General features: G+C 44.9%; 1 protein-coding gene across 4 annotated transcripts in view; it reads right to left on the bottom strand.

Moving 5' to 3' along the window:
• hmcn2 (hemicentin 2) overlaps nt 1-13747 on the bottom strand; it is a 41846-nt gene that overhangs the window by 2185 nt on the left and 25914 nt on the right. For 2 of the 4 annotated variants that reach the window (XM_037978299.1, XM_017417334.3), the window contains 42 exons: nt 13528-13644; nt 13246-13433; nt 13049-13145; nt 12800-12961; nt 12569-12682; nt 12171-12367; nt 11909-11990; nt 11677-11808; nt 11448-11591; nt 11205-11364; nt 10632-10756; nt 10375-10558; nt 10182-10279; nt 9827-10105; nt 9540-9730; nt 9216-9297; nt 8714-8850; nt 8473-8614; nt 7529-7673; nt 7295-7422; nt 6966-7122; nt 6747-6868; nt 6494-6658; nt 6298-6405; nt 6063-6197; nt 5718-5852; nt 5272-5541; nt 4999-5189; nt 4698-4911; nt 4380-4514; nt 4102-4292; nt 3376-3457; nt 3021-3191; nt 2758-2910; nt 2260-2397; nt 1789-1910; nt 1406-1646; nt 1232-1291; nt 1008-1127; nt 752-886; nt 513-632; nt 224-349 (listed from right to left, as the gene is read on the bottom strand). In XM_037978299.1, the coding sequence (XP_037834227.1) occupies nt 224-349; nt 513-632; nt 752-886; nt 1008-1127; nt 1232-1291; nt 1406-1646; nt 1789-1910; nt 2260-2397; nt 2758-2910; nt 3021-3191; nt 3376-3457; nt 4102-4292; nt 4380-4514; nt 4698-4911; nt 4999-5189; nt 5272-5541; nt 5718-5852; nt 6063-6197; nt 6298-6405; nt 6494-6658; nt 6747-6868; nt 6966-7122; nt 7295-7422; nt 7529-7673; nt 8473-8614; nt 8714-8850; nt 9216-9297; nt 9540-9730; nt 9827-10105; nt 10182-10279; nt 10375-10558; nt 10632-10756; nt 11205-11364; nt 11448-11591; nt 11677-11808; nt 11909-11990; nt 12171-12367; nt 12569-12682; nt 12800-12961; nt 13049-13145; nt 13246-13433; nt 13528-13644 (6195 nt within the window). The remainder of the gene's footprint in view (nt 1-223; nt 350-512; nt 633-751; nt 887-1007; nt 1128-1231; nt 1292-1405; nt 1647-1788; nt 1911-2259; nt 2398-2757; nt 2911-3020; nt 3192-3375; nt 3458-4101; nt 4293-4379; nt 4515-4697; nt 4912-4998; nt 5190-5271; nt 5542-5717; nt 5853-6062; nt 6198-6297; nt 6406-6493; nt 6659-6746; nt 6869-6965; nt 7123-7294; nt 7423-7528; nt 7674-8472; nt 8615-8713; nt 8851-9215; nt 9298-9539; nt 9731-9826; nt 10106-10181; nt 10280-10374; nt 10559-10631; nt 10757-11204; nt 11365-11447; nt 11592-11676; nt 11809-11908; nt 11991-12170; nt 12368-12568; nt 12683-12799; nt 12962-13048; nt 13146-13245; nt 13434-13527; nt 13645-13747) is intronic. The other 2 variants (XM_037978301.1, XM_037978303.1) reach the window with 1 other exon arrangement.

Raw genomic sequence — 13747 nt, 5'->3', positions numbered from 1 at the left:
ACATGCAGTTCAGGGTTGGCGGTGTCAGTCTTTTATTGGCTGCAGTTATCATTTGACCAGTCAGGATAAACCCAACCCTCCTTTCTCTTGAGCTCCTAAATGCGTTAACTAGAGCTGATGCTGTCTTCATGCAGAATGGAAAGTTTTATGTATCCTGCGATGCTAAATTTAACGCAGACTAAATAATAAAAGTGGATGAGAGTGGAGCATGACGGTCACTGACCCACACAGGCTTCGTTCTCTGCTGTGGTCATTCCAGCTGGGCAACTGTCAAAACACTGGTATCCTCCGTCTGTGTTGCGGCACTGCTGGTGAGCTGGGCAGACGTTCCTCATGCACTCATTGATGTCTGTGAAAGTGAAAACATTACAGCTGGGTCGTTCCAATAATATATCATAAAATCTGACTTACACGCTTGCTTGTGTAGTTTTATTCTTTATCAAACTACTCCCTACTACAAGTATAATTTCCTGTGACTACTTTTAAACACAGTGTAGAGTAAGCTGACTGACCGATGCAGCGATGTCCTGACAGCTGGTATCCAGGGTGGCAGATACAGCGGAAGGAACCCAGAGTATTGAGGCACTGATGCTGGCACGGAGAGATGGCAGACTCCTGGCACTCATCCACATCTGCAAGACAAATTTGGCAACACAGGATTTCACCACTTTCTGTGCACAACACTGCCTGCACAGTTTGGTTGGATGAACGGCGAATGGAGATGCGCTCAAACAGATTAATAGTGATTTACCTTCACAACTGGTTCCTGCGAGGCTGGGCTTAAAGCCGGACCCACACCTGGCCTGGCAGCGGTATGTACCCACTGTGTTTACACACTGCTGGTTGAAGTGGCACATGTGGGAGCCTTGGGAGCACTCGTCGATATCTGAGCAGTACATGTAAAATAATACAGTAGTATGAGAGATGAAATTATAATAAAAAATAACAGGATTTTACACATGGCTGATATTAACCGAAGCCACCAGCAGGCTATTTTCTCAGCTCACCATGGCACGTGTTGTTCTCTGTAGAAATGGAGAAGCCGGAGGGGCAGGCGCAGCTAAAGCCCCCCATGATGTTGTTACACGAATGAGAGCAGGGGGACTGCAGCGCACACTCATCTTCATCTGATAGAAAAGTGTTTTGTTATGTTAACAAAACAGTGGCACAGAGACAAATATTCAAATAAGACAAATGAGGCATTAATGGAGGGGGAAAAAATAAGACTTACCAGCACAGTAGGAGGCTGTGTCAAGAGCAAAGCCTTTTGGGCATGTGTCTTCATAACCATCTGCAGTCAAAATTCATCCACTGTTAGCTTTTGCAACATTTGGAAATTCATTTAGTAATTCTTGTAATGTGGTGGTGTTGAAAGTTGAAATTATAGCTGCCGTCTTCCCCAGACCTGGTATGAGAAGAGATGTGGTGATGTGGAAGTCCATCGTAAGAGTAAACATGTTGTAGACGCTATTCATCCTGGAGACTTTGAGCAGCTGGAGCACAGGGCCCTGGCGCTCCTCCTGACCCTCGTAAATAATGGTGTGGTTACAGCGCAGCACCATGGGCCTTCCTCCTCTCCGGTGGCTCTGGGATGACCATGAGTACAGCTGCCCTTGGCCGGTCTGCACGTATGACTCATCAAACTCCTGTGGGACGGCAGCAAAATCCGTCAGATTTGAAAAGCATCTGAAGCATGACAGGGTCAAATTCTCCAGCACGATGTATCTGGGAAGCTAAGGTGTAAATGAGGTCCTTAAACAGACTCTGTGGTCGCTTCAGCGAACGCACCTGGAGGCTGAGATGAGACGATGATAACGATGGAGGTACGAATCCGTTAATTACAACGTCAATGAGCAGAACTCCCTCAGAATCCAGTCCTCTGGCAACGTGGGTCAAGCGAAGGATTTCGCCTGTGAGAAGCAATTTAGAAAAAAAAAAAAGAAAAATTGTTTCATGTGCAGAAGTGTCCACATTTAAGGTTGACAGTGCTGCCACCTGCTGGCTACTTTTTAAAGAAGCAAACCTTACAGAACAAAAGTATGATGTGTCTTGTTCGTTTACTGCTGTTTTAATCACAAACCACAGTTTACATAACACACATAACTCTGAATTCCCTTTCTGAAAGTGAAAAATAAGCAATAACACATGATAGGTCCAATATTTCAGTTATGTGACGGGTGAATAAATCACCACGCTTCATGTTACATGTTAAATAAATCAGAGGCTTGTAGTAAGAATATTTGGCAAATTGAATCTCACCGGTCTCAAACTCCAGCTGAGACTCCTGTCTGAACTGGCCCTGTGTGAAGGAGTAGCCATTTTTGGTGGCTTCGCTCTGAAGCACCGTGGTCCAGTAGATGGGAGTGAACACAGACACCAAAACCCGCAACAGGGGACCTGCAACAGGAAGTCATCAGTTCTTGGACTCTTACAGAACCACAGAGGACAAACAAGTCAATTTCAGAATCACAGAGTGGTGTATTCCACAGCTTTACTATGAAGTAGTTTATTAAAATGCTTGATAAAGGTTAGGCTGAGATCTTCAAGGATAACCTGAATGGACTGAAGAATTATCAACATACTTTTATTTCCAAAAATGAGTTTGTGTTTAAGATAGAAATTCACAGTTAAATCTTTGGGGATTGTTCTCCAAAGCTTTCTAACTTGTGCAAATATAAAATGTGAATCGAGTGCAACTTACTGAAAATACCTCTCTGAAAAGACCAGCTTTCAGTGTTTTTATGTGCTCAAACTCACCCACAGTGGGGGGGATGTTGTCGAGGTGTGCATGCAGAGTGCTGCTGCCCTCCTCCACATTGTCTGTAATGTTGGCCTCCAGGAGAGAAACACCAAACTCTCTCTCATTCACCATCCCGATCAGGCTGCCTCTGGTCTTACGTGGAACCTCGCCTGTCCCCAACACAAACAGTGAGAAAAATAACAGCCAAACATGTCAAATAATTTCAATTTACTATTTTCATGGGTAGATTAAAAAAACAAGGAAATAAACTGTGTCCTACCTGGGCACAGACCAGCCTGACATTTCCTGGAGTCGATCCTTGGACCGCTGCAGGAGCGGCCACCGTTTGCAGGTTCTGGATTGTTGCAGGATCTGATTCGTTCTTGAAAACCTTGCCCACACGTGCTGCTGCACAGACCCCACTCCTCCCAGTTGGAGTAACCCCCATTAACTGAGACAGGGAAGAAGAGAGGATTTTATGTTTATTTCTTCGGCTGCAAAAATGACTTTGGTTTAGACAAATAGCTGAGCGCTTCCATTAAACAAAAACCCAAGCACATTCACTGGTGAGAATGTGTTTCTCATTTCCTATTGTTCATCATTTAAGCATGTGTCGTTGTACAAGGAGAACTCACTCTGAACCTTGAGATTAATGGTCCTCTCAGCTGTTCCAGCCTCACTCTTAGCCACACACTGATACTCTCCTTCATCTGCAGCCTGTAGATCAGACAGATAAGACAACATGGCTTCAATGCTATAATAAACTTTCAGGACAGACCCCTCTTTAAGTCATTTTTTTGTCTTTTACAAAAAAAGGAAACACTGAAGACGAAAGTTGACATTTTCTACGGGGCTGCTTATTTGATTCCAATGAAACTGTCATGATAGACATGACTCAGCCAGAGAGGGTAAATTTAACATTAGAGTGCTCCGTGGGAAGGACAGTCATCCATCTGTGAGAAAGTCTCAGCTGCAGGCTGTGCAATTACAGCAGCAGATACAGAGCATAACAAGGTTACAGGCGAAGGAGGGAGAGGCTGAGAACACGCAGTTCTGTTCTTTCCTTCCCTTCGTTGCTAATGCTGTTAGCCTCTGTGGCTGAACTGAATCTGATTTGGGTGGAGGCATGACACTGCGGGACAGTCACACACTGTTCCTCCATCCAAGGTGACTGCAAATCAAGCTGGGGAAGTATTAAAAAAACTGATTTATTGTTCCCCACAACATGAAACATTTGCTGCTGTTTGCTGAAGAAGAGATAAATATTCAAATGTGAGTCACATTGTTTAGCAATGCTTGTCTCCAGACAGGGTTACTAAAGCGGGATGGAGAAAGCAGAGTGATAAAAGAAACATATTTACAGTGATGCTGTAAATGACCAAGGATCCGTTGTGGAGGGTTTGCATTCGGAGAAGGCGGTGTAAGGGCTTCCCATTTCTGAGCCAGCGGAGGACGGGGCTGGGGTCCCCGTGAACAGGACAGTCCAGCATTGCAGAGCCACCCTGGACGACCATCTGAGACATGTGGGCTTCACCCTTCAACACTGGAGGCTCTGCAGGTCCACAGGATATATATTTATAGTACGATGTGAATCACTTGTAACGGGTCAATCAAAGGAAATCCTACAGAAAAGGCTCACCTCTGATCCGCACAAACGAGAGCGCTCGAATGGAGCCCACGCTGTTTTCTGCCAAGCACACGTAGGTCCCAGCATCGTTCACAGTCACATTCTCAATGATGACTGAGCTCCTGCCTGCTTCATCTACAGCTGCTCCTGGAACAGTTTTAATCAATGCTGTCAGATGGATCAACGTACAACATGCAGTTTTATCCCGAAATACTTTGAAGATTAACGTGTCACAACACCGAGATGAATGAGAATGAAGAGCTATGAAACGTTTATATTCCACGGGACATATTTTACAGCCTCTGAACTGAAAAGATTGAAACACAATACCTTTAAAAGGTTTGTTATTGACAGTCCAGGAGATGGTGGGAGGAGGAGTTCCCTGCGCGTGGCAGGACAGGGCCAGGTTCTGTCCTTTGTTAAGGGTTACATCACCTGGCAGCTCTTTGAAGGCTGGCCTTGTGTTGATGGACAGGTGGATGTCTTGTCTCACAGAGCCTGCAGGGTTTGTGGCTACGCATGTGAATACACCAGCATCTCCTAGCTGTGTAAAAAAAAAAAAAAAAAGGTTAAAAATTGATTTCTCAAAACAGAACTAAAGTTGGGTGGGGTTCGGAATATTTAGTCTAACCTCAGTTCTCTCTATGATCAACTCTCCGGATCGCAGGACTGTGAATTTGCCGGGAAGGTTGGGCACGACGGCGCCGTTCTTCTCCCATGACACTCTGGGTTCTGGTGAACCCTGAGCGGCACAGGGCAGAAGGGCCTGAAAACCCTGGATGACTGACAGCTGGGTCTGTGCAGGAGGAATCATGGGTGGGACTGAAAGGCAACAGAAATATCAACTACATTCATTTGTTCTTGTCCCGGCACAATGTGAGGCGGTGTTAAAGCCTTCTATCACCTTGAACGAGCAGCCTCATATCGTGGCTGGTTCTTCCCGCCACGTTTTTGGCCGTACACGTGTAAAGTCCTGCATCGCTGCGCTGTGTGGAAGTAATTGCCAGAGTTCCATTGGCAAAGAGACGTAGATGAGCCCCATCAATCAGTGGCCTTCTATCCTTGTGCCAAGTCACTTCAGGTTGCGGCTGCCCGTCAGCCACACACTCCAGACTGACCGGCTGACCCAGGACAGCAGTGTACTTAACACGAGGCACACTCAGCACAGGTGGAACTGAAAAAAAAAAACACGAGGTGAGCAGATATTAACTTCTAAATGCCTGAAAACTGATTTTTAGGAATGATGAGCGGCCATCTTTTATTTCTTTGCTCATGTGTTGTACAGTAAAGCTACAAGAAATAGAAACTCACTGCTCTCTGTCTGTCAGTGCAATCAAAAGTCTACATTACCTTGTAGGACTAGTTTGGTTTTTGCTACAGTTACGCCGGCGTCATTCTTTGCCAGGCACTGGTAGGTTCCTGCGTCGCCAAGTGTCACACGAGAGAACTTCAGAGCTCCGTTTGAGAGCACAGCCAGCCTGTGACCTGCAGCCAACACGGGATCAGGAGTACATAATCAGTATCAGAAATGTTGCAGCGAGAACTGTCAGGTTAGGCCCTATTTCATGGCAATACCACAGTCCTGGTGATGAAATCTGCTTCAGTGTGACACATTTGTATGACAGTGACAGACACCAGTGTCAGCTCAGATTTCTATTTTATTTTTTTTAACAAACTGAGTGTAGTGCACGTAACCTGCTGCTATGGGAACTCCCTCTCTCTGCCAGGTGATTGATGGTCTTGGGAAGCCTTGGACCTCACAGGGAAGAACAGTTCCATGATGCAACACTACTTGTACTTCCTCCGCCGTTGGTCTGATCTCTGGTGGCTCTTAAGTGTACAGACGAGCACACGGTTTGGGTTCATACGTTATGCCCACTGAAATCATGTTTGCACGATGACTGACAGCGGGCCCCTATAGAGAGCCTACCTTGTACTGTGAGAGAGATGTGTTTGTGAGCCACTCCGGCAGGGTTACGGGCTGAGCATGTGTATCTGCCAGCATGGCTTGGCAAAGCAGCAATAATCTCCAACATCCCTGCATCGAATTGACCAGAACAGCTGAACAGCATTCGCAACGTGAGGAGCTGTAAATCCTGAACACATCCTTAGATTAACTGTCTTACCAGTGGGAAGAACACGATAACTTCCTCCCCTTGTGCTCAGTTTAGCCCCACCTTTGGACCAAGTTACAGTGGGTTGAGGGCGTCCATGCACGCGACAAGGCAACACCACAGGGGACATTTTCACAGCCTTAACTGCTGTGACATCATCCTCAATAGATGGTGGCACTACGGAGGAATAAACCAAAATCAAGAATTCAGCCATCTGAAATTGAGGTTTGCATTCTGGTTATGGTACATGGCTCCAAATCATTACCTTGCAGGATAACTTCGATTACCCTGCGCTCCTCTCCGGCATCATTCACCGCCGTGCACTCAAAATACCCTTCATCCTCGGTGGATGGAGACAAAAGAACAAGAGACCCAGAAGATAATAACCTGGATGAGTGACCGAGGAGAATGAGCGTGAGTTGTACTGCAGATTTACTGTGTATTCAGAGAGTACAGCTGCAGTTTTTTTTTTGTTTTTTTTTACCTGTATGCACCAGAAGACTGGCTAGTATCAACTGGGGTTCCATTCCTCTTCCAGGATACTTTAGGTGCAGGTATGCCTGTTGTCTCACAGCTCAGCACAGCTCTTGTTCCAGTGGTTGCTGTCACGTTAAACGGACCTGGACTGATCGAAGGGGCCACTGATAAAAAGAAAGACAAAAACAACAACAACAACCAAAAAAAAAGAGAGCTTTAGATTACTATATAGACATAAAGGTAAATACAAAAAAAGCTCAATGGAAGGGCTATCATTCTTCACTTTTACAGAGAAAACACTTGCAGACTCTTAATGAAACAATATGCTGTATTTACCAAATACATGAAGATCCATTCCTCTGTGATCGGAGCCAGCCTGGTTGGACACTGTGCAGTAGTAACGACCAGCATCATTCAGATGAGTCCCGTGTATTTGCAAGGAGCCTTCTGACAACATGGTGTACCTGGAGTTAAACGATAAATGATCATTATGCTTTGTCCTGTATATAACTGACTTTGGTGAGCATAAAGCATGCTCTAGTAAATGTCTTATATTATCTAAGAACATACTTATTATTATTTCCAGGCAGAGGGAAGCCATCTTTCCTCCACATGACTGTGGGTGAGGAGTCACCTTGAACTTCACAGGGTAAAACTGCATCCTGACCCATAGGAACAGTTACCATGGAGGTACCGTCCTTTATCACCGGCGGCACTGGAAAAACAAACACAAACTCGTTTCAGAGACCGGGTGTAGCAATGAAAACTGTTTTCAAAAACATTTTTTCCCTGTAATTTAAAAGTATTTATATTGTACATCATGTTGTTTAGTCTAACAACCCAAATCGTTGGGAGAAATTCAACTTTACACAATAAAGGCTCCTTGTTTGGCAGAATCATCACATTTCTCATTTCTTAAACCCAAAACAGGTTATTATCAAGAATGGTTAGAGAGTTGGTTGTTTTCAATTTTTTTTAACTTCATACGTCAGATATTTCATTTTGTTTAAGCCTAAAGAATGCATATTGCATTGATTTCAAGTAAAAACAACAATAACACAGACAAAGTAAGCTCCCGCCGTCCTATTTTACAACAACCACAAAATAAAACATGCCCAATATTATTTATATGACTGTGGCTTTCTTTTAATCTCTATTTCTTCACTCTGTATAATTAACCACTCCTTTTAGATTCTCTTTTTAAATACAAACCAGATGCACATTTCAAAACAAAAAAAAAGTCATCTCTGATTTTCTCAAACACACAATGTGAGAACATTTAAACAATATCAATAATTAAACAAACAGAAGCATTGGCAAAAAAAATACACACTTCAGTTATTCAGTTATTATTATTGTTTTAGCATCTAGTCGTAGAGTTTGGCCTTAATAAATTACAGCATTTTTACTGGAATAGGCAAGAAACTAATGTGACCAACTGTGGAAACACTGTTGACTAAAGTATTTCAATATAAAAGTTTTCCCTAAAGTTACATTCATATGTTTCTACTTACAGAGAATCTCCACTGTGAAGAAGAGACTTGTGCTTCCAGCCATGTTAGTAACCACACAGCTGTACTGGCCGCTGTCCGCAGGCTTGACTTCCTGGATCTCCAGGTACTGACCTCCAGCCAGGCGCTGGATACGACCACCCAGCTGATTTAACAGGAGGAGAGGAGGAGAACACAATCTGTGGGTCAGAGGAGCTCAATATATTGGAAGAGCTCAGTGCAGCTTTTTTCTTTTTCTTTGTACCTGCAGTTTGGCCTTATCCTTGTACCACTCTATATCAGGAGGGGGGTCACTGTCAGCCAAGCACTCTAATGTCAGGTGTCCATTAACTGGCACAGTCAAGGTTTTCACATCCCCAGAGCCAAGCAGCGTTGGTGGGACTGAAATACAAACAGGGATTATTAAGCTACAGCTCTCACTGAAACATAAGAATTCATGACAGCAAAAAAAAATTCCCTTGGAGCTTGTTTTTTTTTTTTCTAAACTCCTTAAAAATATCTCACCAAAAACATAAAAGGTTTAGAGACAGATTAAGACACATTTAAAACTTGGGTGTTCACATTATAGAAACGCAAGTTTAGCTTTTCACAGAGAAAAACAGAGATGTGCTGTAAAAAGTCTGCTGATGAGTCATAAAGCAAAGAAGGTGGAGTCCCAGGTGAAAGTGAATGAGGACCTTTAGGGAAAGGGAGGACATGATATATTTCTTCAGCGTTGAAGTTTTAGGAAGAACGGCTTGTGTCACCTTGGACTCGAACCCAGTGGCTTTTTCCATCCTCTCCAGCGAGGCTGCTGGCCAAGCAGGTGTACAGACCCGCATCCTCCACCTTTAAACGAAGCGCATTAAACAGCTTGAGTAGCTCTGGCATACAGCTCTGTTTTATCCTGGAATGATGCTGTCAAAACTCCCGTTGCAATGACAATGTTCTGTACTTACATAAAGGTTCAAACATGATAAATTTACTTTGTTTTTTATATCTAAAAAAAAATGCAATTTTGACGACTTATTTATGATTATTATTACTGTAATCTGTTGTTCATGTGCTCACACAGTTAAGATGTAATGTACCTGAACTTTGCTGATCCGAACAAATTGTCCATCCTGCTGAATTACAGCAGGTCCCTCCAGTGGCTGACCATCCTTGAGCCAGCTGAGGGTGGGAGGAGGGACCCCCACAGCGGAGCACTCCAGCTCAAGTGGGCTGTTTATTGCTATGGTCAGCTCTTCTGGAGATCCGGGGCGGGATATCTTTGGAGGCACTACATCAGACAGCAGCATGTTTGGGCTCGGCATTTAATGAGTTTACATCATGACTTTTGGATGGAGAGCAAATGAAAATAAACAGTGAGTTTTACCAAGCACGGTGAGGTTGAAGCTCTTAGTGCTGCTTCCAGCCTGGTTGCTGGCCACGCAGCTGTAGAAGCCTTCATCCGAGGGAGCCACATCTGGCAGCTGCAGCCGGGTCTCCTCGCCATCCAGCAGCAGGTTGCGGTGAAGAGACAGTGGCTGGCCGTCTTTCATCCAGGTCAGTGTGGGAGGAGGAACGCCACGTGCCTCGCAGGTTAACGTCACCACAGATCCCCGGACGACTGTAACTGGTTCCACTGGTTCCACATTGTCCACACCAGGGGGCACTGCAGACCAAAAATACACCCTGAGTGACGTCTTTATATCGTCTCTGAGGAGGATTGGTCATGTTTTGATTTTTACCTTGAACCTGCACATCATAGCTGAGCTCAGCGTGACCAGCTTGACTCCATGCTACACATGTGTACACTCCAGAATCAGACAGCTGGATGGGAGCTATCCTGTTGTTGTTTTTTTTAAATAAAGAACATTTAGAAAGACATTATCTACAAAAATGTAATCTGTTTAAAACATTGCTACATGGATTTAAACTGACCTGAGTAAAGAGTCACCAGAGAGGAGGCGTGTGCGAGGAGAGAGGAGCAGAGGGCGGCCGTTCTTCAGCCAGCTGATCTGAGGAGGAGGGTTTCCTGCTGCCTGACACTCCAGGGTCACTATGCTGTCCTGTGTGACCTGCACCTCTCTGGGGACGGTGGTCTCGCCAGAGATAGATGGTGGAACTGTGACAAACCAAGGCGAGTTATAATATAACTCTTAAACTTTAACAAAGATAAAATGTATGTCATTACCAACCGAGAATGACGAGGGTGTAGATTTTGCTTTCCTGGCCTGCTGGGTTCACAGCCATGCAGGTGTATGTCCCAGAATCCTCAGGACTGAGCCTCATTAGGGTCAGCGTGCTTCCATCTGGGGTTGCACTGCAGGAATTCAGACACGCTTATTGTTTTTACATAATTTTTTCCTGTCTAAACTCCAGCACACCGCCACCACCATCTCATCTGAAACTGAGAATTATCCTCTCATCATTGCGCTCATCATCATCCCACGATTTTCACACAAACACAGATTTGTTTTCTCTGGCTGAGGAAGTTGTGATGACTGTATCAGAACACAAACAGCTGCAAAACAGCTGCTCTTGGTAGTCCTCGGTGAAATTAGGCAACTGGCTATGAATCATTTTATTGGTATGCTCGTTATCCTCCACGATGATTAGTGGTGTCATTTTACAAACCTTCGGGGAATGGCGTTAATTGATCCTTATACTACATGTAAAATAAACTGAGGAAAAAACTAAGAGCCAAATGAAAATTCCTCCTGTTCTAAATACTTCAAACTTTTGATCCAGAGGAACTGTGAATGACTTACGAGATGTGATGTGTGTCCGAGCCCACTAAAGACACGCCATCTTTCAGCCAGCTGAGGTGGGGCGCTGGGATTCCGTTTGCTCTGCACTCCAGGGTCAGCTCCTTTCCCACAGGTGCACTTACGTCAGATGCTTGGTCAGAGCTCAGGATGGTGGGTGGTACTGGGAGCCACAAAAGAGTCCAACCCATTCCCATTAAGGATATGTGTAAATACAGTTCGACGGCTGGAAAGAAAAGTCTTTACCTTGCACTATGAGTGTGTAGTCTTTCTGTGTTTGACCCTCGCTGTTCTTGGCTACACACGTGTATGTCCCAGCATGGGACAAACTTAGAGGCCCCAGCTCCAGCCTGTTACCTCGAACAGACCACTGCCACTGCAAACTGCTAACTGAGCAGGAACATCGGCACGTTTAGCTGTCACACATGACGCATCCTAACTTTAGCAATTTGCTCCGTCACTGCCTTCAATTTACCTATAGGAGTTCCATCTTTGAGCCAGGTAATGCTGGGGACGGGTACGCCTGTGGCCTCGCACACCAGGGCCACATGGGAACCCAGGGTATAATTTAGTATCTCCCTCAGAGGCCCATCCAGCTTTGGTAGAACTGTGGAAATATATTTCTGCTGTTAGCCCAAACATGTGAACCACAGCTATTCAGAGATGGTTGTTTAGAAAGTTAACATACACTTTAGAGGTATTCTTACCATGAATCATCAGCCTGAATGTCCTGTCCACCTGTCCAGCCACATTGGACACTTTGCATGTATATGTGCCACCATCTGTGGTCTATTAACAAGAGAGAAAATGCTATAAATTATTATGTCACATATGCCATGAATGAAACATGTACACATCAAACAGTAAACACAGAAAATCTGGTTGAAATGTGTTGCTGAAAGCCACTTTAAATAGATTTTGTTTTGTTTACTGTAGGACTCGAGCACGATGTAATGAAGTTATCCCGACCTGAACTCCCATGATCTCCAGCTGGTGGCGATCTATCTTCAGCCCGTCCCCTGAAGCCAGTTGCAGCCCATTCTTGTACCACGTGACCTCTGGCTCAGGAACACCTTGGGCTTCACATCTCAAGATGACTGATTTACCAACATGAGGGGTCACTATGTCTGTGTCGACATCGTGCCGGGGCCTCAGGGAGGGCGGGACTGTTCAACACACACACACACACACACACACACACACAGTGAAAAGTTTGATTCCTTCAGAATCTGTATGGTTCACTTCTGAACTGTCCTCAGTCCCAGCTGGGTTAAGATAAACACATCTTATTTCATGAAAGTTTTGGGGATTTGATCATGTGTATATGAAGCTGAGCTGTTCAGATGGGTCACCATGGATTTGCTTACCATAAACACTAAGAAGAATGCTTTTCTGCTCCTGTCCTGCTGAGTTGCTGGCTGTACACACATATTGCCCTGCATCTTCCAGTCCTGCTCGAGGCAACTGTAACATCTGGCCACCTTTAATACAAGGTATATATGTGTGAAATGTAATATCAGTTGTGGAATTAGATTTCAAGAAAGTAAATGCAGCTGATGACTAAATTATTTGGGTATTGCAGTTGACCGGTGACTGACCTGGCAGGATATGGATGGAGGTGCTGAAACGGAGGAGCTGCCCGTCTCTGGTCCAGGTGATTTCTGGGGGAGGGTACGCTTGGACATCACACAGCAGTGACACCATGTGACCCTCAATGACACTCACCTCCTCCTCCTTTGGTCCAGTTATTCTAGGAGGCACTGAAAATTACAGTTTGTGAAGAAGACACAAGTCAGCGCATCTGTTATCATTGGATCTGATCATATTTACAGGAAGTGGTTTCTTACCTTGGACCATCACACTGAAATGCTTCTCAACAGATCCAACCTTATTCTCAGCCACACAAGAATACCCAGCCATGTCTGAAACCTGGACATTGAGCAGCTGAGGATTTAGGCATAAAGTGTTAGTCCTCTACACACACACACAAAAAAAAGGATCTGATAACTCACTGGTAACACTCCTGAAGTGGTCAGCAGCTAACCTGAAGTCGTGCCCCGTCCTCAATGATTTGATGCTGTGAGTCCGGGCGCACCGGCTGTCCGTCTCTCAGCCAGGAGATGACTGGAGCCGGGCGTCCAGTCACGTCACAGTGCAGAACCACGGTGCTGTTGACCACGACTCCCATCTCCTCCATAAACTCCTCCGATGCTCCCAAAACAACAGGAGGAACTAAACAGGTGAAAAACAAAAAAGAAATGCTGTAATTGTGTATCCTTTACCTTGGTTGTGTTGTTCAAAAAATAATGAAACCACGTTTGCTTACCGAGGATCTCCAGCTCAAAATGCATGTGGTCCTCCCCTGCTTCATTCACAGCCTGGCATGTATACCTCCCAGCATCCCCCTGCTGCACTCGGGGGATCTGTAGCACCTGTCCTCCTGCTAGATAAAAAAACATAAATGCATAACAGCAGAAAAAGTCACAAATACAATACAGAGGAGCCAGGCTACTGGTTTAGGGTCATGCCTGAAGTAGTTTCTCCTG

Source organism: Kryptolebias marmoratus, linkage group LG1, assembly GCF_001649575.2.
Source record: "Kryptolebias marmoratus isolate JLee-2015 linkage group LG1, ASM164957v2, whole genome shotgun sequence".
NCBI classification, from domain to species: domain Eukaryota; kingdom Metazoa; phylum Chordata; class Actinopteri; order Cyprinodontiformes; family Rivulidae; genus Kryptolebias; species Kryptolebias marmoratus.
The sequence above is the reverse complement of the archived record's forward strand: the minus strand, read 5'-3'. Positions and strand labels throughout refer to the sequence as shown.